Here is a 24,822-nt window from a genome sequence, read left to right as displayed (position 1 = left end):
CCTGGTGGTCGCTATGGGGCTACTTCTGGCACACTTTCCAGTCCATGTTCGCCGTCTACAGAATGTGGTGGAATTTCTCTCGCTACCGATATCCATTTCGTGAACTCACAGTTTTGTCACGATACCAGGAGCCATTTAGCTCCTTGCTTCGCCGCGATCTACTCGTTGTAGTCCTCGGCGGTTGACCTAACCTCCATAACGAGCCGACAGTTGGGTGTCGAGGTCTGCCGACACTTTTCACTACAAGGGAATATTCTCATAAGATAACTTTTGCAAATGAAACTTTGAGAATTCCATTTAAAATAGTAGGCACTGAACTATGCTGAACATATTCATTTTTTCAAATTTCTTCAAAATATTTCGGGTGGTGGGGAGGGGGGTGGGTGATTAATCTTGACTTTTCGTACCGGTGACGGAAGCCTGATGTACCGTGTGAATCGTACTTTATACTGTGCATCTACTGCCGAGGCAAATTTGATCGGCGTTGAAATTCACCAAGAAACACAAGGTATTTACCTTGTTACTACCAATTTCGGTCCGAAACTTCAAGAGACTTTGAAGCGGATTCTATATTGTACCGTTCTGATTCGGGCCTGTTTCGAACATCTGAAGATTGGCATGTGAGACCAGCGTTCACCTAACACTTCGATTCAAAATGATACGATGTGACGTGCGTATATAACCACACGTGTTTAAGACTGATCCGCATCCAAAGCATTCATAGAACATTATGTCTTGTCCGTCTCTTTACCAATACACATTCTATAGTCCACTTGTACAGCGATTCATAATTATTTACTATTCTTCTAGCATACACTGTTCTCCGAAAAAAATATCTACAACAACCATTATCCTCTAGTCGTGATGTGAGTCACTATCAGATCATACTCAGACAACAATACGGCATTCTTTCTATTCCGTAAAAAAGAAAACAAAAACAGTTTAGTATAGACCTTCAATCCGTGCTTGCTCAGTCTACTGTCTAGTAATTAAATAAACAGCACTTAGAACGGATTTCATTTACAAACAGAGATAACTTATGCAGCTAACTGGGTTTGCTGTACTACTGAATGTTTCATGTTTATAGGTGTAATCAACCACCTGAGATAAAGATCCAACAAATCTAGTAAATATAAATAATAGTACACTGCTCTGAATAAAATAAACAACACTAGCATACGGATTAATCTTTCTTTTGCGGTATGTACTCACTGAATGGGTATGCTAGTACACGACAATTTCCAACCGCGTTAGTTCTACGTTCCAAACATATTACAACTCGTAGTACAAGTGCTTACAACTATAAGATATTAACGATACTAATGCTATGGCCATAATGTTGAATAAAATGTACAGTTCTGCGAACAGTCTAATCTGGAAAACCTTTCATTTCACGCTCAAAATGAGGTAGAGTTCCTACGGCAACAGCCAGCTCCGCGCTTACTTTCCTATCGAAGCCACTTTCTCCATTGCCTTCAGTACTGTATCTTCGTTGGCCAGGAATCGAATGCCCCCAACCATCTTCATGTTTTCATCGAAATCGAAGATGAATGGAATACTATTGGGCAGGTTAAACTTCATAATGTCCGCATCTGAAATATCTAGATTTAGTGTAATGTTCATAAACGTTGAGTGGAAATTATAGGAGCCCGCGAAGTTTTTTCGTAGATTCGTTTACCAACACACATGTATCCAAGTTAAAGAAAGGAAGAAGAAGAAAAACCGATTATTAATTACCATCACCATTTGTTTTGTGAAAATATTGGGTTAAATTGATGAACATTAACACCACATTAGAATTTAACATAATATGTGCTTAAAAAACGTCATACCTTGAATATGCTTGACCAATCCTCGCAAGCTTGTACCGTGGGCTACCACAAGCACTTTTTTCCCAGCGCGCACCTCTGGAATAATCGTATCGGACCACTCCGGAACTACCCGCTGCATAGTAGTTTCGAGTGTTTCCGTCAGCGGAAAATCCTTCTCGTTGATATGCCGAAAGTTGGGATTGTTCCGAATGGAACTAAAGTACGGATTGTTCGCTTCGATCGGAGGTGGCGGTACGTTGAAACTGCGCCGCCAAAGTTGCACCTGCGGTTCCCCGTATATGTCGGCCATCTGTCGTTTGTTGAAACCGGTCAAGGCGCCGTAGTGGCGCTCGTTCAATCGCCACAGCTTGTGCACCGGTATGTGGCTGAGATTCAATTCCTTCAGAATGACTTCCAGTGTTTGGTTGGCGCGGCGTAGACAGGAGGTGAACGCCACATCGAAGCTCATATTCTCACGTTTCAGTGCTGCGGCTGAAATCTCCAGCGCGTCCCATTCACCTGGAAATAGAAGAGAGAAATATTTTGTTAGGTTTACTGTACACTATGGGTTTTTATCGCTTTTATACAGCTGCGTTATGACGATGATTTTAGCGAATTACACACTAGCTTCATCAGGTTTCATTGCTGATTCCAATAAGAGTTGCTTAGGAAATGATAAATAGGAGTTAATACCAAGTCGACTCATATTAAAACCTCAACAGTATGATAGACAGCATTTGAGCCAGTGGCAGCTGATTCCTGATGATAGACACCTTGGCCGGCCGATCCTATCTCCATCACTCACGATAAAAGATAGGGTGGACGGAAGTATTGAATCTTCACCAACTTAAGAAAGGGGTTCTCATTAAAAATCGTTATTACTGTGTTAAACGGGTTTTTCGAGCCGCGCATCAAAAAAGATTCTACAGGTCATTGTTCGAAGCAGCATCCTGGCCACCATGAAACGCTCTCGGCTTGAGAGGTAGAAACGCCTCAGGTAGAAACCTTTTCATGGCATTTTGCACATTCCCAGAATGCTGTACATGTGCACAGATCTCGGGAACGTATTTCACAGCTTGGTCTGTAGAGGCATCACAGACTCATCGTGACGAGGACACATAACGGATTATTTATTAGGGTGGGGCGTTGTTATATGGAAAAACGTAATCATAGCCACATCAACCGAGCACAGCATTTTTTTGGTATCTTTTGGGGTCCCAAACAACTGTGCAAAATTTGGGGTCGATTGGTGTTGACCCGGCGTGGCGCATTGCGTTTGAATTTTGTATGGAGATTAGTATGGGAAAACCTACTTTTTTTGCATTTTCAATTTTACAGACTACAATTCTTCCTGCAGTATACCAACAATTAGATAGAAGTGTAGTCCAGGATATGCTAAACAACTTTTCCGAAGGATGCATGGTGCTAGAAAGTCTCTAAGCCAAGTTATAGCTGTTCAAAGTTCGATACATCGAATTAAATGCCAAAAATCAGTTTTATTGCCAACACTGCGGGTGTACCAATGGTATTTCATATAGCATTCCAAAATAACATTATATATTTTAGTTTTACCACATTGGTATGGTTGGATGAATTATTCAAAAGCCTTAGCTCAATTTCATGAGCGCATGTAGTTGAGCAATAGGGCGAAGTTAGGGGGGGGGGGGTACTTTAATATGTAGAAATTCGAACTGGAATGTTGTCGAGTTGGAATGTTCAGACGAATTATTTCAAAACATTTACACAATGTCCTACGCATAATAGTAGCGATGAAATAAAACATACTGCATCCTTTTACTTTGACTTTTATCAATAGAAGTTACGTTACAGACTGAATCAACTGATGTCCAGTTGATATGTCAGAGGATTGCATTGAATATATTTCAGTTTAATACGCACTATGATTTGATGGGATGCTCATTTCGATGCTGCTCGATCACCTGAAGCAAAAATTGATGTAGGGATTTGGTAGATTTCATGTTGAAATCCAGAAATTAGCTTCACGCCTCGTGATCGAACTGCATAGAAATGAGCATGCTATTAAATCATGCGTCATACCGAAATATAATCCTCTGACACATCAACTCAACATCAGTTGATTCAGTCTGTAACATAACTTCTATTGATAAAAGTCAAGGCAAAGGGATACAGTATGTTTTATTTCATCGTTACTATTATGCGTAGGACAATGTACAAATTTTGAAATAATTCATCTGAACATTCCAACTCGACAACATTTCAGTTCGAATTTCTACATATTAAAGTCCCCCCCACCCCTCACTACGCTCTATTGCTAAACTACCTACGCTCATGAAATTGAGCTAAGGCTTTTGAATAATTCATCCAAACATACCAATGTGGTAAATCTAAAATATATAATGTTATTTTGGAATTCTATATGAAATTCCATTGGTACACCCGCAGTGTTGGCAATAAAAATGATTTTTGGCATTTAATTCGATGTATTGAACTTTGAACAGCTATAACTTGGCTTAAAGACATTCTAATACCATAAATCCTTCGGCAAAGTTGTTCAGCATATCTTGGACTAAACTTCTATCTATTTGTTGTCTTACTACAGAAAGAATTGTAGTCTGTAGAATTAAAAATGCACAAATGTAGGTTTTCCCATACTAATCTCCATACAAATTTCAAACGCAATGCGCTACGCCGGGTCAACACCAATCGACCCCAAATTTTGCACAGTTGTTTGGGACCCCAAAAGGAATCAAAAAAGTGCTGTGCTGAAAAAACGATCATTTTGCCCCACCCTATTATTTATCCTGAGTTCTGTTAACAAAACGTATAAAATTGCAGTAAACCCGAAATTATCAAATCATTTAAAAAATCGTTACTGACTATAAACTCACCTTCTTCGCTAAGTCCAACGTCGTGCCATCCGCAGAAGAGATTCATCTTGTTCCATTCACTTTCGCCATGGCGCACGAACACGACACTATATTTTCTAGCCATTTTATTCTGTTCTAGCAAGATCTTGCAGTGGCGCGATTGGTTTAATTGAACAACGTTCTGAACAAAAATGAGTTCAACTCCACTATTTTTAATTATTGTCGCTCATTCCTCGTTCGGTAACCTGTAGATAGATTCACAAAATAATTTTAATAAAACTATACTTCTAACAACATCATTCATCAAAAACTGTACGTTTTACGGAAAATATAGCATCAAGAACTACTACTTGGGCTGTGACTGCGGTAGCCTTCCCCGGGCGACTGAAAATTTCTTGCCAGAGTCGGGTGCCTATAAAAACAAACCTTCGGTCGTCGTTTGCCCGATGCTCTTGTTTACCCACATTAAACTGATTAAAGTCGACTGCATAGAGATATTCTACACGGCGGCGGGCCTACGCAGAGAAGAGAGCGGTAATTTGCCGTATGGTGCAACAAATAGTGCGGGACCGTATCAGATCGGGGTGCTCTGCGCTGGAGACGACACGGTAAACAGTACCTACAGATGGGAATATTCGCTCCGATGAAGGCAAAGACACGTCACTATAAATTAAGCTTGGCTGAGTCACCGCGAACTATAGCTAAGCCGGAATAGACTGCATAATTTATCTATCTGCTATGCAAGCAAAATCAGAACACTGTCGGATGAGTAGTGTAGAATTTCAATATCGATTAGATATTTGAATTCGTGAAAATTTCTGTTTATACAATTCGAACCCGACATAATCCGACTCTAAATATAACTTTAATAAAACTCTTTAGCTGATAAAGCGCAACACGTGGAAATACTTATAGGATTGCGCTATTTGCTCAACATATACTTCAGTAATGTAGGTCAGGAATACGAAGTCAAAGCTCCGAATGAGTTGCTGTAAGATCCACGAAAAGAACAAATAATTACAGTTTCTTACTTAAATATTGATTAAACAATTGAATTTTGAGTTTCAGCACGTTTATTTAACATGTCTTGATTTAATCATTCTAAATGAGCTTGTCCAATCAGGTATTCAACAAGGGAGTTTCCAGCAAAAGAATTTTGCTCACCTCTCGAACAAATCGAAAAGCACAGCTGCGAGTTCAATCGACAGAATCATTCGGAAGAACTCGATCGTTGTTGTTCTGGCCGATCAGAAACTGGAGGGACCGTCTGCCTTTTTCGCCATGTTAGTAGCAGCAGATCAGCGTCACATTAGCATTCAGGCAATCTGATCGACCAGCATTTTAGATTTCTATCCGTTCCAAAACACCTTAAATCAGTCGAACTTGTTATAAAAGATTTCATTGGGCTTTACACAAATATTATTCACCTAGAAGGGGTATAACAACTTTTTCATGCACAATACAACATTTCTTTTTAGTGGGAGCAAAATTTTGGAAAAAAATATTTTTCTCCATCAAGGAGAAAATTGTTTGAAATCATCTTTGCGCGTGAAGATTTCAAAACCTATTACCTATTAGAAATTTATGTTGAAAAAGTCGAGTTTGATGCATTGTCGTAACTACGCAGTTCTCGCCACTTTTCAATGTATCTTCCTGGATTTCATAGAGGTAGCGTGTCCGGAGTCTGCCCCGAAGTCGACGACTTCGTCCAAGTTCTCTGCTGAACACAACTTTAACTGGTCTCTTTTCCGGCACTCGCGCTACATGTCCAACCCATTGCAGTCTTTTCTTATCATTCTGAGAAATGCCCTCTTCCGCCTACCGCACCCCAACGATGGTTTGATGCGATTCCAAGACGACACAAAACATCTCTGTCGAATGACCCAACAAGCACGGGTCGTATAGCACAACATCACACGCGCAAGAATATGACTTACGTAAACAGCGTCGTATTAAACAACAAAAAAAGAAAGATAAAGCTGCAAAGAGTAAAAAATCGAGAAGAAAACAGGGTACAAGATACAGCAATATCAACAGTAATAACAATAACAACTACAACAACAACAAAGATAGCAAGTGCAATAAGAACAGGAACCGCAATAAGTACAACAATAACAATAATCACAACTACAACCAAAATAGAAGCAACAACAATAACAACAAAACAACAGCTACAAGTCCAATAATACCAGCAACAACTTCAATAGAAACAGGCACAACATAAACAATAACGACCACAACGGAAACAGAAACAACAACATTAACAGCAGTAACAACAACAGCAACAACAACAACAATCACAGAATAAGCAACTTCAACAGAAACAGCAACTACAACAGCAACAACAACTACAACAGAAATAACAACAACCACAATGAAAACAGAAGCAGCAGTTACAGAAACAACAACAACAGAAACAGCAACTGCAATAGAAACAACAATGGTCTTAACAACAATCACCGTAACAATCAACATCATTGTTCATCTTGCTCCTGTGAACGTTCGTGTTTTTTTTCGCCAATTTTAACGCACTTCTCAGAGGTAGACGAGGACAAACATGACACAGTTGGTAACAGTACAATAGTTTTAGATAATATTTTTACGCATAACGAATCACAACCAACTTCTTCGAAAGCCACTGAAATTTTGGTTTACTGCCAAAATTTTAATAGAATGAGGAGAATATATTAGGCTCCTCATTTTCGATAATTCTAGGTACCGAAACAAGTTGGAATGAGAATGTAAAAAGTGAAGAGGTTTTTGGTAGTGACTATAATGTTTTTAGAGATGATCGTGATTTACGACTAACCCAAAGCCGTGTGGTGTCCGGCGGGCTGAAATCTTTTTGCACTATTTCAACCAAGAATAGAACCTCTGGGAACTGCTCCCATGTCGTAAGAGGCGACTAACAACATGCTAGGAGTTCCTAGGCCGAGGTTTTGTTCCGTACCGAAGACTTAATCTGGGCGGACCTTAAGGTTTTCCATATTACCCTCTTTCCAGTCTGTATTTAGTGAATCACTGACATATACCTTTTCTGATTCGCCTTTCTTGATTGTGTACCAACGTTTTAAGTTTCTTCTGGCGGTTGTATATTAGCCGTAAATGACGAAATCTAATTCTACACTAAGTAACAGAATATATTAATATACCGGCACTTCCACGCCAAGGTTTAACTTCCAAAGCTTTGGCTTAAAAACCGTTTTTAAAAAATGGAAACTTTCATGCAGGAAATTTATTGAATTGGCCTAAGATGGAGCTGTCGAATTTCACAAAAAGCTTTTTATGTTGCAAGTGATCTGTAGTTGTGTTAAATTAGGTATTTTTCTATTATATTTGGAACCGTCTACCGACAAATCTACATTTACGAATACCTCCAAAAGTGACTTCTTGAGGTCTCATGAAGGCCTGACACTAGCTTTATGATACTTTTGCTTTTCTAAACAGTAATAAAAATCTCAACATTCAAGAACTTCACTTTGTCAGAAAATGTAGGGCCATCGGAAGCTAAAACTTCGTAAAATCGCACTCCTGGTCCTTTTTTCAGTGCAGTACTCTACGTCACTCGTTCAAATTTGCACCGCTCTTATGGTAGTCGGTATTTGCTAGTATTACTGTTCTCCCATCCATTCTGGTAGTCAAACGGTGGGATAGCAAAATTCTTACAAGTTTCCTATCTCATGCCTCCACGCGATTCTAAGTCTATTGATGACATTTGGTCCTTAGACCGCAGAATGAGAGGGTGCGAACAGAATGAGAGGGTGCGAACAGATCTAGTCGAGAAAACATTGCCGTAAAAATGAATAGTTGATCGGAAATTAGCCCCAATACGACTAATCTGACTAGTATCTATGAACACGGCTCAATACGTATTGAAAATTCGCCGCGTCTGTTTTTATGAACCTAATTTAAAGCTCCGTTATTGCTAACAAGCCCGTGCATCAGATTAACAATCCTTTATATTTCCCTTCAGTGTTCGGTATTATCGCTCGTATACTTGTATTCCACAAACAATCCGATATGGAAAATAAGAAATACTTTCCTTGATTTATAACATCTCGCGCTATTTTTGCCAGTATAATATGCTGTCACTTGGTAGTTTTCAAGCCAATAAATATATCGTAGAGAAGAAGTAGCGAGTTCTGTCCAAATACTGTTGCAATAAATAGTGATCCGGCCCATTACGCAGATAAGATTAGCTTTTCCAGGCAATACTCCCACGATCGGCTGTGTGGAGTTCAAATTGTTTTTGTTTAGGGAACATAGTATACTCTCGGTAGCCGGCTGCCCAGAGTTTAAAAATAACCAAAAACTAAACAAGATCATCTCTTTTTCGAGTGATCGTGCACTCGAAGACTAACTAAACAACTACCTAATAAAATATGCTTTACAGGTCGCATCGTTTGCTTGGAGCGAATCCTAGACCTGATACCCTTCCAAACCACCAACTCCGCGACACCTATGGAAGAGTCTGATGAATCGTCGTCCTTCCGTTAAGTAGGTGGAGCATCAACACTTCCTGTCTACCTTATCCTTTATCCTTCCCCGTGAACGATGGAGATGGGGGCGACCGGCAATGATGGCTATCATGCTGTTGAGGTTTTAATATGGGTCGGATTGGTATGAATTCCTACTTACCACTTCCTAAGCAACTCTTATTAGATAATCAGCAGTCAAACATGATGAAGTCAGTGTGCAATCCGCCAAAATCATCGTCACAACGCAACGCAACGCAACGCAACGCAATGATCGTGATTTACGACTAACCCAAAGAATGTCAGGGGGAGGAGTTCTCATCGCAGTTTCATCTATATTTAACTTCGATCTTTTTGTTTCACCAAACTTCAAAGAATTTGATCATGTATGTGTTAAAACACATATCGCTGATGAAATCCACATTTTTGTCTCAGTGTACTTTCCACCGGATCTAGTTTGCAAATCAACATATGAGATTTTCTTTCAAGCAGCTGAAGAAATAATCTCTAATTTTCCTCCAGAATTTAAGGTTCATATTTATGGTGATTTTAATCAGCGCAACTTAGATTTTATTCCTGACTTTGAAAATGAGAGCATTCTACTTCCTGTCGTTAGTGAAAACGAAACATTACAATATATGTTTGAGAAAATTGCATTGCTAGGACTCAATCAAATTAACTATATAAAAAATCAACACAATCGTTATTTAGATCTGCTATTAACAAACATTAATGAAGATTTCTGTGTTGATGAATCTCATTCTCCCTTATGGAAAAATGAAGCGTTTGACACAGAGCAATAAAATTCTCTATTTTTGTGCACAAGAATCATAATTCCATTGATTGTGACTTCGAGGACGTCTTCGATTATAGAAAAGCAAATTATGAAAATATTAAATATAAATTAAGCAGTCCCTTTTCAAGAATCCAGAGAACATTGAATGTGCAGTGGAGATCTTTTATAATATTTTATGGCAAATAATACAGGAGGAAGTTCCACTCACGAAAAAACGACGAAATCATGCATCCAAAAATCCAGTTTGGTTCAACAAGGAAATTATTAATTTGAAAAATCGGAAGCAAAAAGCTCACAAAATGTTGTTGTTGGGATGTTGGTGTCTGTCACATTAATGTTCAAGATCAGAGCTTAAAAAAGTTGATATCGCTGCATGAAGTTGAAAGAAAACGAAATTCAATTCATGCCCGCTGCGATTCTCCCGACGCAGCGCTTTCAGGTACGGACACGTTCGGTTTCAGAAGCAAAGTGAATTTTATTTCTATGCCGGCTCTGAGAGGGATTATCGATCAAAAGTGCACCAGATATAGATTACACAGTTCACTTATGCTCGAAAATGTAGAAGATGCTAACTTCTGCCTTCAAACTAAAGGGCGAACACGATATTATTGCGACACATTCAACAGGGCATACCTTTTTACCATTGAGTAAAAATCAACCAAATTTTGCACACTTTCTCATTGATGTGTATTGTTTACATGCTGTCAAACTCGAAGTCGTGTTTTTCGATTCAACGAAAATGGAGGTGAACCAACGCGAGTCGAGAGAACAAATTCTTTCCAAACACCTGGAATTTCCTGACCTGTCGCACCGGCAGTTAAGAAAAAATGTTGAACATTCACCATTCAACCGTCTCCAGAGTGTTGAAGCGGTTCATGGAGCGGTTGACGTTGGACCACCGCAACGGAGCTGGAAGAAAACCGGGACCGGAGAACAAAAAGACGGAGGGAAAGGTGAAGCGGATGATTAAAGAAAATCCCAACATCTCAAGCCGTGATTTGGCTAAAAAGATCGGCATGTCGCAGAGCTACGTCCAGAATGCAAAGAAGAGAGCTGGACTACATACATACAAGGTGCAGAACTTCCCAAACCGCGATGAGCGGCAACAATCGACGGCTAAAACTCGGGCACGGAAGCTCTACGAGAAGATGCTGACAAAATATGGCTGCTGTGTGATGGACGACGAAACGTATATAAAAGCCAATTTTAAGCAAATTCCGGGGTTGGAGTTTTTCACCGGCAAGAGCAAGTTCTATGTAGACGACAAATTTAAGAAGAAGAAAATGCCGAAGTTCGCCTCCAAATATCTCATTTGGCAGGCTATCTGCTCTTGCGGACTGAGGAGTGAGCCTTTCGTGGCAAAAGGCACAGTAAATGGCGAGTACATCTACAAATCTGAGTGCCTCGAGAAGCGCCTTTTGCCGTTCTTGAAGCAGCACGACGAAGCTCCGCTATTTTGGCCAGATTTGGCATCATGCCACTATTCTAAAAGTGTCCTGGAGTGGTATGAGGCCAATTCTGTCCATTTTGTTCCAAAGGACATGAATCCGCAAAACCGTCCGGAGCTGCGCCCGGTAGAGCAGTACTGGGCAATGATGAAGCGGGAACTTCGGAAGAGCAAGAAGACAGTCAAAGACGAGAAGGACATGTTAAGAAAATGGGAAAAAAACTGAGAAACTGGTACCGAATGACACTGTAAAGACTTTGATGGAGGGCATCAAGCGAAAATGCGTTCAATTTTACACTCAAGGCTCCATCGATTAACTTTTCCTTTGATTTTTGAAGTAAATATATGTATAAAACTACCCTAAAATTTTGGTTTGATTTTAAACATTATAAGAAAATTGGCATGACATTTTCGGTGTCGCAATAATTTCGTGTTCGCCCTTTATCGACATAATAACAAATGAATGCTTTGGTTGGTGAATGAATTTATATTTCCTCTGCACTCAAGCATTCGATTCTGCATGGAATTTCAGTCAGTTGGAAAGTGAATGAATGAGAAAGGCGTTGAATCGTTTCGGTAAATACAAGCAGAAATAGGTAACTGATTTTGAAATTTCGTAACACTGTTCAAGATATCTTGTCTGGTCTCAATGATCTAGATGACACTAAAGGCTCAGGACCCAATGGAATTCCACCTGCTTTCATAAAGAATTTAGCAACTGAGCTCACGTCACCTTTATTCTGGCTGTTCAATAAGTCACTAGAATCTGGTATTTTCCCAAAAGATTGGAAAAAATATTTTTTAATGCCTATTTATAAATCGGGTAAAAAATCTGATATTCGCAATTATCGTGGAATTGCCATTCTGTCTTGCTTTCCCAAACTTTTCGAATTCATCATAAATAAAACCATTTTCAACCAAGTCAAACATAAAATAACAAATTCAAAGCATCGTCGCTGTTGTGCTATCTTATGACAAACGCCATTTTGGGGTAAACTGAGTTAGATATGCAACATTACTTGTTTGAAATGTCTCTACAAAGTGGCGTTTTTAGAATTTTGAAATTCTACTTGGTTACGTAGATATAGCGAGAAACATGATAAGAAATTGTCAGTTTTTTGCTTCAAATCACTGTATCTATGGATTTTCTCAAATTATATTAAAGCTTTAGATGTTTCTATGCGTAAAAATGTCTGAGGAACACAATGGCATAAAAATTTTCAAAAGAAAAATACACGAGTTGTGAGAAAAACACAGTTTAAGTTTTAAACTGGAAATATAGCATATTTGGCAACACTGTAACCAAAAATAACTATTTTTTCTAGATTCCCTGACTCATTTCCTTTAAAATGCATTTCACCGATTGTTTATAGACTAAATGGAGCCAAAGATATAAACAAAAATTAAAAATTGATGCCTTTTTTCTATGGAAAATTTTCCATGCACGATTATGACACGTCATACAAATTTTGTCACCAATACACGTCTATGATACGTGTGAGTGCGACTTTTGTTTACATTCATAGTAAAAACTCGCAACATAGTCAACCGATCATCGTCATATTAGAGAGATTAATACAGAATAGATAGAAGCATCAATTGTCTTCTTTGGATTGTTTATACTATTTAGTTTCAAGATATTCAATATCAAACTTTAAAAATCGTTTTTCTCGAAATGTGTTAAATGGCGCTTGTCATAAGATAGCACAACAGCGACGACATGGGTTTTTTTAAAGGCCGTTCAACTAGTACAAACCTTTTAGAATTTGTTGATTACTCGTTAAATGCCATGGATAAAGGAAATCATATAGAAGCGCTTTACACTGATTTCAGCAAAGCTTTCGATAAACTGGACATTCCCATGTTAATTTTCAAACTTGAAAAATTGGGAATCGAGATAAGACTCCTCAATTGGATTAAATCGTATTTAACAGAACGCCAGCAAATAATAAATTCTATGAGATGAAATTTGATATAATTAAAGTTACTTCGGGAGTTCCTCAAGGTTCACACGTAGGACCTCTTCTTTTCATTTTATATGTCAACGACATCTCTCTTATTTAAAAAAAAAACATTAAAATTCTCATATATGCGGATGATATGAAGCTATTTTTAGAAATTGGAAATAATAATGACTATAATGTTTTTCACAATAAAACACAAATCTTTTATACATGGTGTTGTAAATGTTTACTGGAATCAAATGTTAAAAATGTAATCTCATAACTTTTAGCAGAAAACAAATCACGGCCTCCGTGTCAATTACATTAGGTAGTCAAACCGTTCAGAAATGCGATAAAATAAGAGACTTAGGAGTTATCTTAGATAAAAAATTAAAATTTGTGGAACATTACAACACAATTGGTCTTAGAGCTAGTAATATGCTTAATTTTATAAAACGCTACGGATATCAGTTTCAAAATCCTTACACAATTAAAACTCTTTACGTAGCATATGTTCGGTCTATTTTAGAATATTGTAGTATTGTTTCATTCATTCATAAAAAACACGAAGTGAGAATTGAGTCAATCCAAAAGCAGTTTCTATTATATGCACTACGCAAGTTAAGATGGACAGCATTCCCTCTTCCATCTTATGAAGCACGTTGTATGTTGATAGATATTCGAACATTGAAAGAACTTCGGGACTATGCTATGATCTCGTTTCTAAACGATATCGTCATGCAGCGTATTGACTCATCATACATATTATCAAAATTAAATTTATATGCTCCTACTCGTCAATTACGCAATAGAAATTTGTTCGCGATAGGTCATCACAGATTATGCTAAATTCTGACCACTAAACCAGATGATGGCTGTGTATAACGAGCATCGTGAAAGTATTGACCTTACCATGCCCCCGAACAAGTTTAAAACAGTTTTTTAACTCTTTGTGGCATCATAGTACATACATAGGAATAGTATACAGTATAGTATATAAGCAATTAATATTTGTATAATGTAGTCTACAATTGATTTACGAATAAATAAATTAAAAAAAATAAATGTTGACAATCCGCATCTGAGTCGTACTACGAAATCGTCTGGAGGAACCCCTGCCGGCTCAAGGAAGACCGCCCGGCGTCCCAATACATGATACATCCGTCCGAATCTGTAATTCTTACCTTTTATTCCCGATGCCGGAAACTGAAAGTTAATATCTCAACCCCCCCTTTGCTTGCATATCTTCCCAAAATTTATGTGCCCCCCTGTCTTCTAGCTATACAGGTCGGACTCGATTATCCGGGGATTTGAAAAAAATCTCACCCCGGATAATCGAATCACCCAGATAATCGAATCAAACTTTTTTTGCGTTATTTCATGAATTTAAGCTTCATTCGTGGAGAAATTGGAAATAAAATGACCATGGCAAATTTTCCTATTATGGTAAATGTAAATGTACCTATTTTGGCCCTAGTCGATTTTTCAGACTTTCAGGGTGTGATTTGTATTTTCAGTTGGTTTTCATTTATTATTCATATTGGTGACGACTTAACGATATGTTTATAGCTATTTGTACTAGAATTCTAAGATAAACTTTTTAATAAGGTGTGTCTTTTGCAATACAAGTCAAACTCGGTTACCCAGGGCTTAGATTTTCCGAGGTAACTGATTCGATTACTCGAATACCAGAAAAAATAAAGTCAGTAAGTAAACTGGCGGTCGTCCGTTTCTTAGCTCCAGTTTAATTTACGTGGAGTGTCACATAGCACAGCTAACATGTCTAGTCATTCTAATTAGAAGAGTGCGTATTTCGCACCCACAGAGAGATCCTTGTCCTTGTCCTTGTAGCATCATTTAGTTGACCAATACTGGATTGTCAGGTAATAACTATACGCGTGTAGTCTTCGCAAACTGTCCCACTCATTCTTGTCACTAGCGAAGGACTACCAGGTTCCCGGGCGCCTCAGCGAGAAGTACTGCTGGCGCCCTCTTTACAAAGCCTATCATCCATCTTTGCTTGAGCTACCCTAGAATTGAAATCACCTCCAGTAACGGCCGGGTCTCTTTTCAGAATCTCGTTAACCGTTTCTTGACCAACTTTTTCTACCGCGTATAGGGTCCCAAAATTATTTTTCATTAAAACTGTTGGCGTCAAGAAACACGAAAAACCTGGTTTAAGAAAGATAGGTGCTTCTTTTGCAGCTGCTCAATATTTACCTTCCGATCTAGTGCAATTGCATGAAAAAGGTAATTGAGGGCAATCTAAATTAGAAAGTTTTAGCAGTTTTCAATAATATTCCCAGGCTAAGAAAATATTCCAAAATGTCATTTTAGCCATTAACAGAAACTATTCCTGGCAGCACTGCTTCAGCGGAACCCAATCAGATTAATTGTAATAACTTCTGTTCTAATGCTAATATTTATAACTTTTAGTGCTCAAATGAAAGATCTTAGTCGCAGTTATTAGCCTTACTTGACGTTGTGTAAACCAAAAGTTATAGTCATATAGAAACATGGTTGTTCATCAACCAGAAGGGCACGAACGGGTTAAAGATTCTATTGGAATTCTGAGCAGAAATCACTTATTGAAGGGGATAATGGGAGAAGAGCAATATTGTTTGTGTCAAAGTCCACTGGAACTCAAAGCAGGATATTCATCAGAACATTACACCGGATTCCAATGATAATAGGACCATGATTCTGTCAGTGTCTGGAATAAAGCATAATCTTCAGCGGAATTCTATCTTGAGAAAGATTCTCTCTAGATTTTCTCTAGAACTCTGCATAAAAATTTAGAGAAAAAACCGTAGAAATACGGATAAATATTGAATCGAAGTTCTGAAATAGATTCCATTGGGATGCTAAGAAAACTTCGATCAGAATCTTGAAAAGTATCCCAAACAGAATCCTGAGAAGCATGTCATCATTATCCCAAGAGATAGCCAGAAACCTACCGAGCAATGTAGGTATAATGACGTTTTATGTGGCCTACAGTAACCGATGTATTACGAGAAAAATGTACTTTTAGTGTAAAATTAAAAAGTTGCATATTTGGCAATATTGGCATTAAAAACTTTTCATTTTTTTGGAATCCCTAAACAAACCTTAAAAAAATATCTCGCTGATTGATTCTAGTGCAAACAGTACCAGTGATATAATCAGAAGAAAAACATTTTTTTAAACAATTTGTTGAAATTAACCGTTATGTGTCCAACAAAAAAAAACCTATAACAGGCCAACGAGGGTACCAGGGTACCCACAAATTAAAATGCTCATAACTATGGCTTCCTTTAACCGATTTTGACACTTTTAGATGTTTTAGATTCAGGAACTCGTCCACTTTTGGATTCTGTAGCATTGAACCCAATGAATGAATCTAGTTCTTGGTAATCCGGATTTTCCGGAGTAATGTTCCAGTACTAGGGTATGATTTGTAAATTTAAATAATGCCCTAGCAAAATGAGTATCAAAACTCTTCAAATTGTCTCGGAAGTCTGTTATTTATTGTTACGGGACCCTATGGTAGTTTGAAAAATGGAATTGGAATGGAATGGCCATCCACGGCCCTACGGAAGCCTGCTCCGGAATGTCTGTTTCGGGGTGGAATCACCAAATGGTTCCAATACCACGAGGTACAGCCTATTGATGCTATACCAAGAATTTTGATACCCACATTGCTAGTATTCCATTGAAATTCACAAATAGTATCCAACCACTGGAACATGCTTCCGGACATCCAGATTCCCGGGAACCGGTTGGAATAACCCGATTCATTTTTACGAAGTCTAAAAGTGGATGAGTTATTGAATCCAAAACACCCAAAAGTATCAAAATCGGTTGAAAATTACCTTAGTTATTGGCATTTCAGTTTTGGGGGTATCCGGGTATCCACGTCGGCCTGTGACATAGTAAAAAATTCAGGAACCTCTCCTCACTCCCTTCTTACTGTATCAAAAACATTATTATCCCCAAAAGCTTGACTTAGTGAAGTTCTAAGATGTCAAGTTTCAATTTCCAGCTACGGATAAAACATCGGAATATCATTATTTGTAACCTAAAAAGGTATCCGGGTACCGCGTCGGACACATAACGGTTAAGAGTGTCAGGCCCGTAGCCAGGATTTTGTTTCGGGAGGGGCTTGAAAAATATTGCATAAATGTATAAATTCTGATGACTTGAGATAGTCACAGTAAACTGAATGTAATTATGAAATGTTCTTAGTGAAAACAATTCCATAACTAAGACAATAGACACTAAAAACCCTAAAAATATGTTGTCTGTTACAAGAAAAGCTATAGTGCATCGACGAATTAAATTTGATTATTATTAGTTTATAAGTTAGAAATTTCTCTCAAGATTCATCAATAGATCAAAGTATTTAGGGCTGATTGAAAATGCTACGCATTCTAGACTACACGTTTTCAAGGTGTAGAAGACGCTAAATTGGAATGAGTACAAAAATATCCAAAAACCCGCCTAACGAAACTTTACACGCATTTGCTAAACAGTAGAACGAAACCAACGTCAAGGTTGTCTCCATGGATAGGAATATATCAGTGTGAAATCCAAGTTTATCGTTGCAAAGAATGTCCGAACAAAGTGAACTTCAACTCCTATTTTCATGATCAGGGTACTATTACTAGTTCTGTGACTTCATCCGAAGTATGCGTTAACTCAACTTTATGAAATTTCTGTTTAAATGATACTGATCATGTCGTAATTATAATCCTGAGAAAAACACATGTTTTTTTCATTTGACTCTCGTGGGGAATGGGTTAAACGCTACCTTCGACAATATTATCAGGCAACTGAGAATAACTATCTATTTATTTATTTAAGTAGATTCTTTTTAGATACTTTCATATCATTGGACTTACGAATTAAAAATATCGTAGACTGATTTCCTAGATCCCTGAAACTATAGTAAAAGTCAAAATGTAAAGTGAGTGCAAAAAACTACTGATTCCACTACAATGCAAGAATAAGATCATTAGCTCATTGACGTTCAGAATTTTGCAAAACCGTTGGAACTTGAGAAGATTACCTAGATTAAGTAAATATTATATTTGAACATTTGAAGGTATTATTTCGGATTTCATGGGTTTTTGGACAATGTAAAATATATATTTCAATCATTTAATCTACTAATGAAAACTACCCAGAATTTAATCTACTGAGCGAAACTGCTCAGAACTTGTTCACTGATCGAAAGAAAATTACTTAGCACTGATTCTGAATGCTTCTAATTTACGTAAAATTAGGCAAATATATCACCATCAAAATAACTAGAAACTATAAACACAGGAGAGCTTAATAATTTCAGCATCACTTGCTTCCGACACATGGAAGAGAACACATCGCACTTACATCTAATTTTCAAAAGAGGCTTTCTTTTAGAGTTGTCTGTTTTCAAATCACTGCAAATTATCCGTTTCCTGTGAAACTTTTGCAAAACTTTATGTCAATTCGTCAATTTTGCCTTTATGTTTGCGAATGTCTGATTTGTTCCTTGCTTCTCGCTCTCAATAATTATCCTTCCGAATGGATTCCATTTCTCCCAAATATGACATTAATCTGCGAGTAAGCGATATCCGATCTTGTAGCGGAACATTGATGTTCTCATCGTCCATATATAGGAGGATCTTAATTATAGCATTGTCACTTTCAACCATGTGTTTTAAGTTGTTCGAAATGAATGGTTTCATCTGGGCTAATTTGTTGAGCGCTAAATGCCTGACATGGTAGAACTCGCTTCCGAAAGTCCAACCTCCATTTACACCTTCAGGAAATGTTCCACATTATGAATACTCGGTCCTAAGCGAATCATCAATAATTTTATAATCACCGTATTTGGCTGGAGCACCACTTCTTGCTTCTCGACAGATTACTACAGCAACAATTATAGTAACAGTTTTATTCTTTAGGCAAGACACACAATATAAAAGTTACTATTTTTATCGTTCGCGTCGCACTGGCTCGAGCAAAAGCATAAAGTGACTGAATTTCATGACCATTGCCTTTGGTGGTTAGAAATAGCCTTCTTCAACTTTTTCTCAAAGATTTGTTCAAACCAAATGAGCAACAAATTTTGTTAAACATCGCCGGTTTTTGAAATTCATTTTTGAAAAATTTCGGGAGGGGCTTTAGCCCCCTAGCCCTAGGCTTTAGCCTGAGAGTGTTCCCATGGACTGAGGGGCTGTTTAAACGACACAACAATTTAGGTTATTATATATTATCTCTAAATGAACAATTTCTTCAAAACTGGTTCTAATCCATGATGGTCGATTCCAAGTTTTGTTTTTTTAGGTCACTTTGCACGGAATAACTCATATATAAGCTATTTTTGAGGTAGGTTAAAATTTGAGAGGAGGTTAACCCTAGACCCCCCAATTGCCCGAAAAAAACGTTCTATTGACTGCAATGATCGAATTAGCACTATAATAAGACATATTAGTTGAAATTTGATTTTTTTTCAAAACACCCGGATAATCGAATAATTTTCCCCGGATAATCGAATCACGGATAATCGAATCCCCGGATAATCGAATCCCCGGATAATCGAGTCCGACCTGTAACTCTTATCGCTTTCTTCTGGTATTATATCGATTAAGAACATTTAGAACTTGATGCTTCGTGATGTTTTTGATAACACATACTACATGGGATAGTGGCAGGTCTCAGAGAATCGCTCAAATTAGCATAGGACAATATCAGTGCAAGAAATCTCAAAGGTTAAACCAATTTAATGGAAAAGCGGAAATAGAAATACAAACGAATTATTGTTAATGCTCCGTTAATAACATATATAAATTTTTCAATGAATGCATTGTGTAGGGAAAACTGAATTTTCCTAAAGGGGTTATATATGTTGTGCTGAGTGAAAAAATTCGAAAAGCAAATTTTCGAATGGATTTGAAGCTCATACTATCAATAACGTTTACTCAAATTCCCAACGCGGGTGAGAACTAAGCACTGAAATTTCAGCTCTTGATGTCTCGCTACCTCTGAAATACATGCGTGCATAGTTCAAACTTTACTTCGATATCGCCTTTTTCTAAAAATGACTGGGAAAATCATTATCAATAACAGTTCATTCCAGGTTCATGCGCGAATCAATCTTTCCCAGAACAATTCCAAACAAAAATCTGTGAAATCAAACATCGCGTCCGAATGTATCATTCTTGATACAAATATTCAATGATTCTTAGCATCGAAGTTCGCACGCGAACTTCTGCCTCACAGTGAAACTCTTGAAAGAATGTTCGCCCAAAGCAATATCGCGAAAGAGACATTTTGAAGCGAAACACGCTTTTAGTGATGCTTTGCACATCACATCGAAAATATGATTGTATATAAAACTTCCATACTCGACCATACAAACAACGGGTTGTTAAGAACGGTTATCATATCAGAATTTGCTTTTTTTCATATATATTTTAACAACATACCATTCAAGCACTATACAGTTTATGGATATTTTAGATCTAGCGATGCATAAAATCATTAGGTAGAAAAAATCCTTTTCTTTCCCATTATGATTGTTGATTGATAGTTTTATTTTTTTACACGCTGGCTTCTGAAGAAAGCTTCGTTGACACTATAAAGTAGACTGACGCTTTATCCCATTGGGCTATCGCCGTAATATTATAGAACGTGGTCTGTTAATCTACAGATTTTTGGAACCTTTGAAAATCTCTCGGAAATCTCTTGTTCGAATATCGTGCAGGATGTTTTTATAAGGCGAACTTTCCAGCGATATAAAAGTTCGCAAACGATCTTTTCTTCTTCCGATATTTGCTTGTACCGAATAATGTTCCCAAACATCGGCAGTTTTGAAGTTCACTGACGATTTTTTCCCTAGCGATATTTTATATCAGTGAACTTTTTATTAAAAAATCGGCTATGAAAAGATTATTTTGTGAACATTGATATTTTGATTTTTTTTTTCTCAACACTGATTACATCGAACTACACCAATTTTTTGGTAGTTTTCAAGGGGTTATTTTATTGACTTTTTCCAAAATTTTGGTGAACCTATTGTCATTCGTGCGAGCTTCCTGAATTAATTGGTAGGTATACTTAAGGGCTTATATGTTGCGGATTGAGAAAATACAGCCTTTTTCCTACACAATATTACAAAAGCCTTTCCCTGATAAGGTTGTAAAAATTAAAAAGTATTTGAGAATTATTAATAGCTTTAGTAAACGGAGTAGTGACCGTCGCTCCACAACGCAGTTTATTTTTCATGGCTTGCGGTGAGCACGGTTTCTTGAATTGCTGAATTGAAAATTATGGAATAGAAGTTAGTTTTTAGAATTCTTTACAGATTTAACCCGCTTAAAATCGCGCAAATGGTTCGGAATGAGACCCGTTGGTGCCCTAAGACAATTTCGTTAGATTTTCAGAGCAGCGTGCACTAACTTTCTTTAACGGGTTTCGAGTTTTTTATTTGTTCTTTGGCATTAGGATGAGCGATAATAATTCAAATAAAGATACTACTGGGAAGTCACTTTTAGAAAAAGTCGATATCGAAGTAATGTTTGAACTACGCACGCATGCACTTCAGAGGTAGCGTGATATTAAGAGCTACAATTTCAGTTTTTAGTTCTCTGCGTGTGTTATCAAAAACATCGTGAAACATAATGTTCTAGATATTCTCAATCGATATAATATCAGAACAGAGTGATAAGAGTTATAAGAAATGTCTCATCACACTGTTAGGTGGACTAAAAACTTTTTTTTTTCATTTCGAAGATAATTTTTTTCGGATGTCTGACTGTCTTCGGGCAGAATTATACCTCAAAATCAATAACCGATTCAGAATCCTGGACGCTGAAGACAAATGAAGACATTTCGACATAGATCGTTCATTAGGGCTTAAATCGCAAATGTAAACAAACTGCGTTTTCGCTATTATGACATTATGCGACAAAAATACTACAAGATTGAGGTGGAAATTAGTTAAAATGGTTTTTAGTTCGATTTATAATTAAAGAAAACAAAACGGCGAAACATGCATTTTCTTCGAGATTTCGACTTAGGCTTCTTCTTCTCATATGGAATATAAAGACTAAACTTACATTTTCTATTATATAAATGAAAAGCAATACCTACTATGATCATGTCTACTCGATAGTTGTTGCACATAAACATTCGAATATTTCGATATTTTCATGAAATTCGAAGAAAAGATGCACGCGCCCTTTCATTTACATTGGGTTTCTATGCGCCCATTTGCTGAGGCCTATTATAAAAAGTATACTGTCAAGCTCGCACATTTACCCAGCCCTACCCAGCAAGACAGAGACAGTTTAGCCCATTTACCGCGCCCTTCTGATAATTATGTACGCAAATGGTGGTTGTTGAAGGGCGAAATTAGGACTGGGATGCAAATTGGGCGTAAGCATTTTTTTAGTTTCTACCCACTAAAAGCACATAGGAATTAAATTCTTTGTTATATTGTCATAAGGTTTAACCAAAGATGCTTCCGGAAAAACATAACATAAAGTAATTTATACCTACAATAAAAACTACATTTAGAAAAGCATCGCCGAATATTGAAACTGATTTTTCTCCATTTGAGAACATTGCGACTTAGGCCCTAATGAAAGATCTGTGTCGATTTATTTATTAATTTTTTTTTGAAATGGCAAGACATTTGCAAAATATACCTGGTATCCCTGACCATTACCAGACTAACCAGGATGTGAACCGGGGTCTGCGGTGGTGAACCTTATCGTTAAAACAATATCATGCGAGCGACAGTGTTGTCTATGTCGTCATGTGTAAGATGCACAACAGCACAAATTTGTAACATATTTCGGTGTAGGTATATTTGCGAACAAGATAAGATGAAGATCACGTACGGTTCATAATTGTATATCAGTTTTACAGTTCTCGGAAATTCGGCGTTACTCACAAAATTAGTAACTGGCAAAGAAAGGATGTATACGTATAAATAGCACACACAGCTAATTAAACTTCAGTCTTTTATCGGATCTTTCAGACAATGTTTTCTCCTAATAAGATTTGCGTGACTCATTCTCTTGGCTACAATAAACAATTACCCGGCTAGGCCAAAAAACAAATGCATACCATAGCCCAAGGAACACAGGCATAGAGTGACTGGGTTCAGATCCGGTTCAATATATTTAATTCAATAAGTCGAGTTTGGATCGGGTTCTGTATTCAGTCTCGGGTTGGGTTACGAGAATCAAAAATTGAGTAACTCTGTTCATTTTTAGCTCCAACGCCGAAAAATTGTGGCATTTTGATGTGCCGAGTGCCGACACGGCAGCTCTTTTCTTATAAGTTGTACAATATACCCATTAGTAGGTACATTATAGAAAGCAAATGTAAAAGAAATTAAATTTTACCGCATTACAAATTAACGACAGGGTGGTCGATTTTACCCAATTTATACCGAGAGTTAGGTAACCCAATATCTACAACCGAGTTTAACCACCTGTGCCAATGACCTGATGATCATTTTGAAGGTCAAATGGGTATATATCGTTAGTAAAAGATACAGTTGCTAAAAATACAAACACAATGTCCGATAGAAATATGTGAACAATCTGGCTCCAACTGGTTACTGGAATCAAATCACGAGAATCAATTATTGTTATTAATTCTGGCATAAACCAATCAACATTAACATACCGCACAAACAATAAAAACCACACTTGAACGGCAAGGTTATTTGCGGTTTCATAAAAAGTGCTTTCAGAACTATTCGCAACTGAATAAGAATGTGAATGAGTCAAACGATGGAAAATGGACCAATCCTTTTGAAAATCCTAAATACATTGCACAAATACCTCAAATGTTGCCGCCGATCCCCGTGGCACGCTTCCTATATACGTACAGATTCGATGAATGAATTAAGTGGTAGTATTATTTTTCGTCTACTCACGATTTTTTTCCTGTACGCTCTGGAATGTGTCTTGCCAGACAAAACAAGCTATCAGACCAATAAAACTACTGCGTAGCAACGCTCAGTTCTTACGCGGGATACCTTTCCACCATTCACGTAATTGAAATGCACAAGATATTCTCATCCACTACCTCACTGCACTGCAACTGTTAGCAATTCAACATCCAAGTGCTCCAATTTCCACACCCAACTCGATCTATTCGCAAATGTAAACTGACAGACAGTCGGTCGATTGGGAAAATCTGACTTTTCCTTTTTTACCCCGCCGCTCGATTCGTGTTGTCACATTGTGTATAGGTGCAGGAAAACCGAAAACACAAGCCACCGCACCACTATCAATACCTTCTTCCCACTCCTTCCTAAACTTTTTATCAAGCGATCGAACAGCGAACTACACCGCGACCCGAATGCCGATGATTGCTTGCCTGGCTGGAGTCTTGTGGCGATTGAATAAAGATATACCGCAAAAGCAGCGATTGACAAAAACAAACGAAAAACAAAAACACTATCGGTTCGACATGTGTATATAGTATATGATTGTATGTGTGAAAGAATCGCGCCG

At 37.6% G+C, this 24,822-nt stretch overlaps 1 protein-coding gene across 3 annotated transcripts; it reads right to left on the bottom strand.

Moving 5' to 3' along the window:
• Window positions 1-941: 941 nt before the first annotated feature.
• Window positions 942-24,706, bottom strand: LOC131677441 (2,3-bisphosphoglycerate-dependent phosphoglycerate mutase-like). Of its 3 annotated transcripts, none has more exons than XM_058957274.1 (4): window positions 24,240-24,706; window positions 4,682-4,905; window positions 1,833-2,330; window positions 942-1,592 (listed from the first exon to the last, which is right to left on the bottom strand). In XM_058957274.1, exons 2-4 carry the CDS (start codon window positions 4,782-4,784, stop codon window positions 1,441-1,443), a joined length of 753 nt encoding a protein of 250 aa, XP_058813257.1. In that variant the 5' UTR covers window positions 4,785-4,905; window positions 24,240-24,706; the 3' UTR covers window positions 942-1,440. The 3 variants fall into 3 exon arrangements, with proteins under 3 accessions (XP_058813257.1, XP_058813255.1, XP_058813256.1); XM_058957272.1 differs by having other exon boundaries at window positions 942-1,601; window positions 24,240-24,705; XM_058957273.1 differs by lacking the exon at window positions 24,240-24,706 and adding an exon at window positions 4,977-5,125 and having other exon boundaries at window positions 942-1,601.
• Between the last annotated feature and the right edge of the window lie 116 nt (window positions 24,707-24,822).

This window comes from Topomyia yanbarensis, chromosome 1 (genome assembly GCF_030247195.1).
Source record: "Topomyia yanbarensis strain Yona2022 chromosome 1, ASM3024719v1, whole genome shotgun sequence".
NCBI lineage: Eukaryota > Metazoa > Arthropoda > Insecta > Diptera > Culicidae > Topomyia > Topomyia yanbarensis.
The sequence above is the reverse complement of the archived record's forward strand: the minus strand, read 5'-3'. Positions and strand labels throughout refer to the sequence as shown.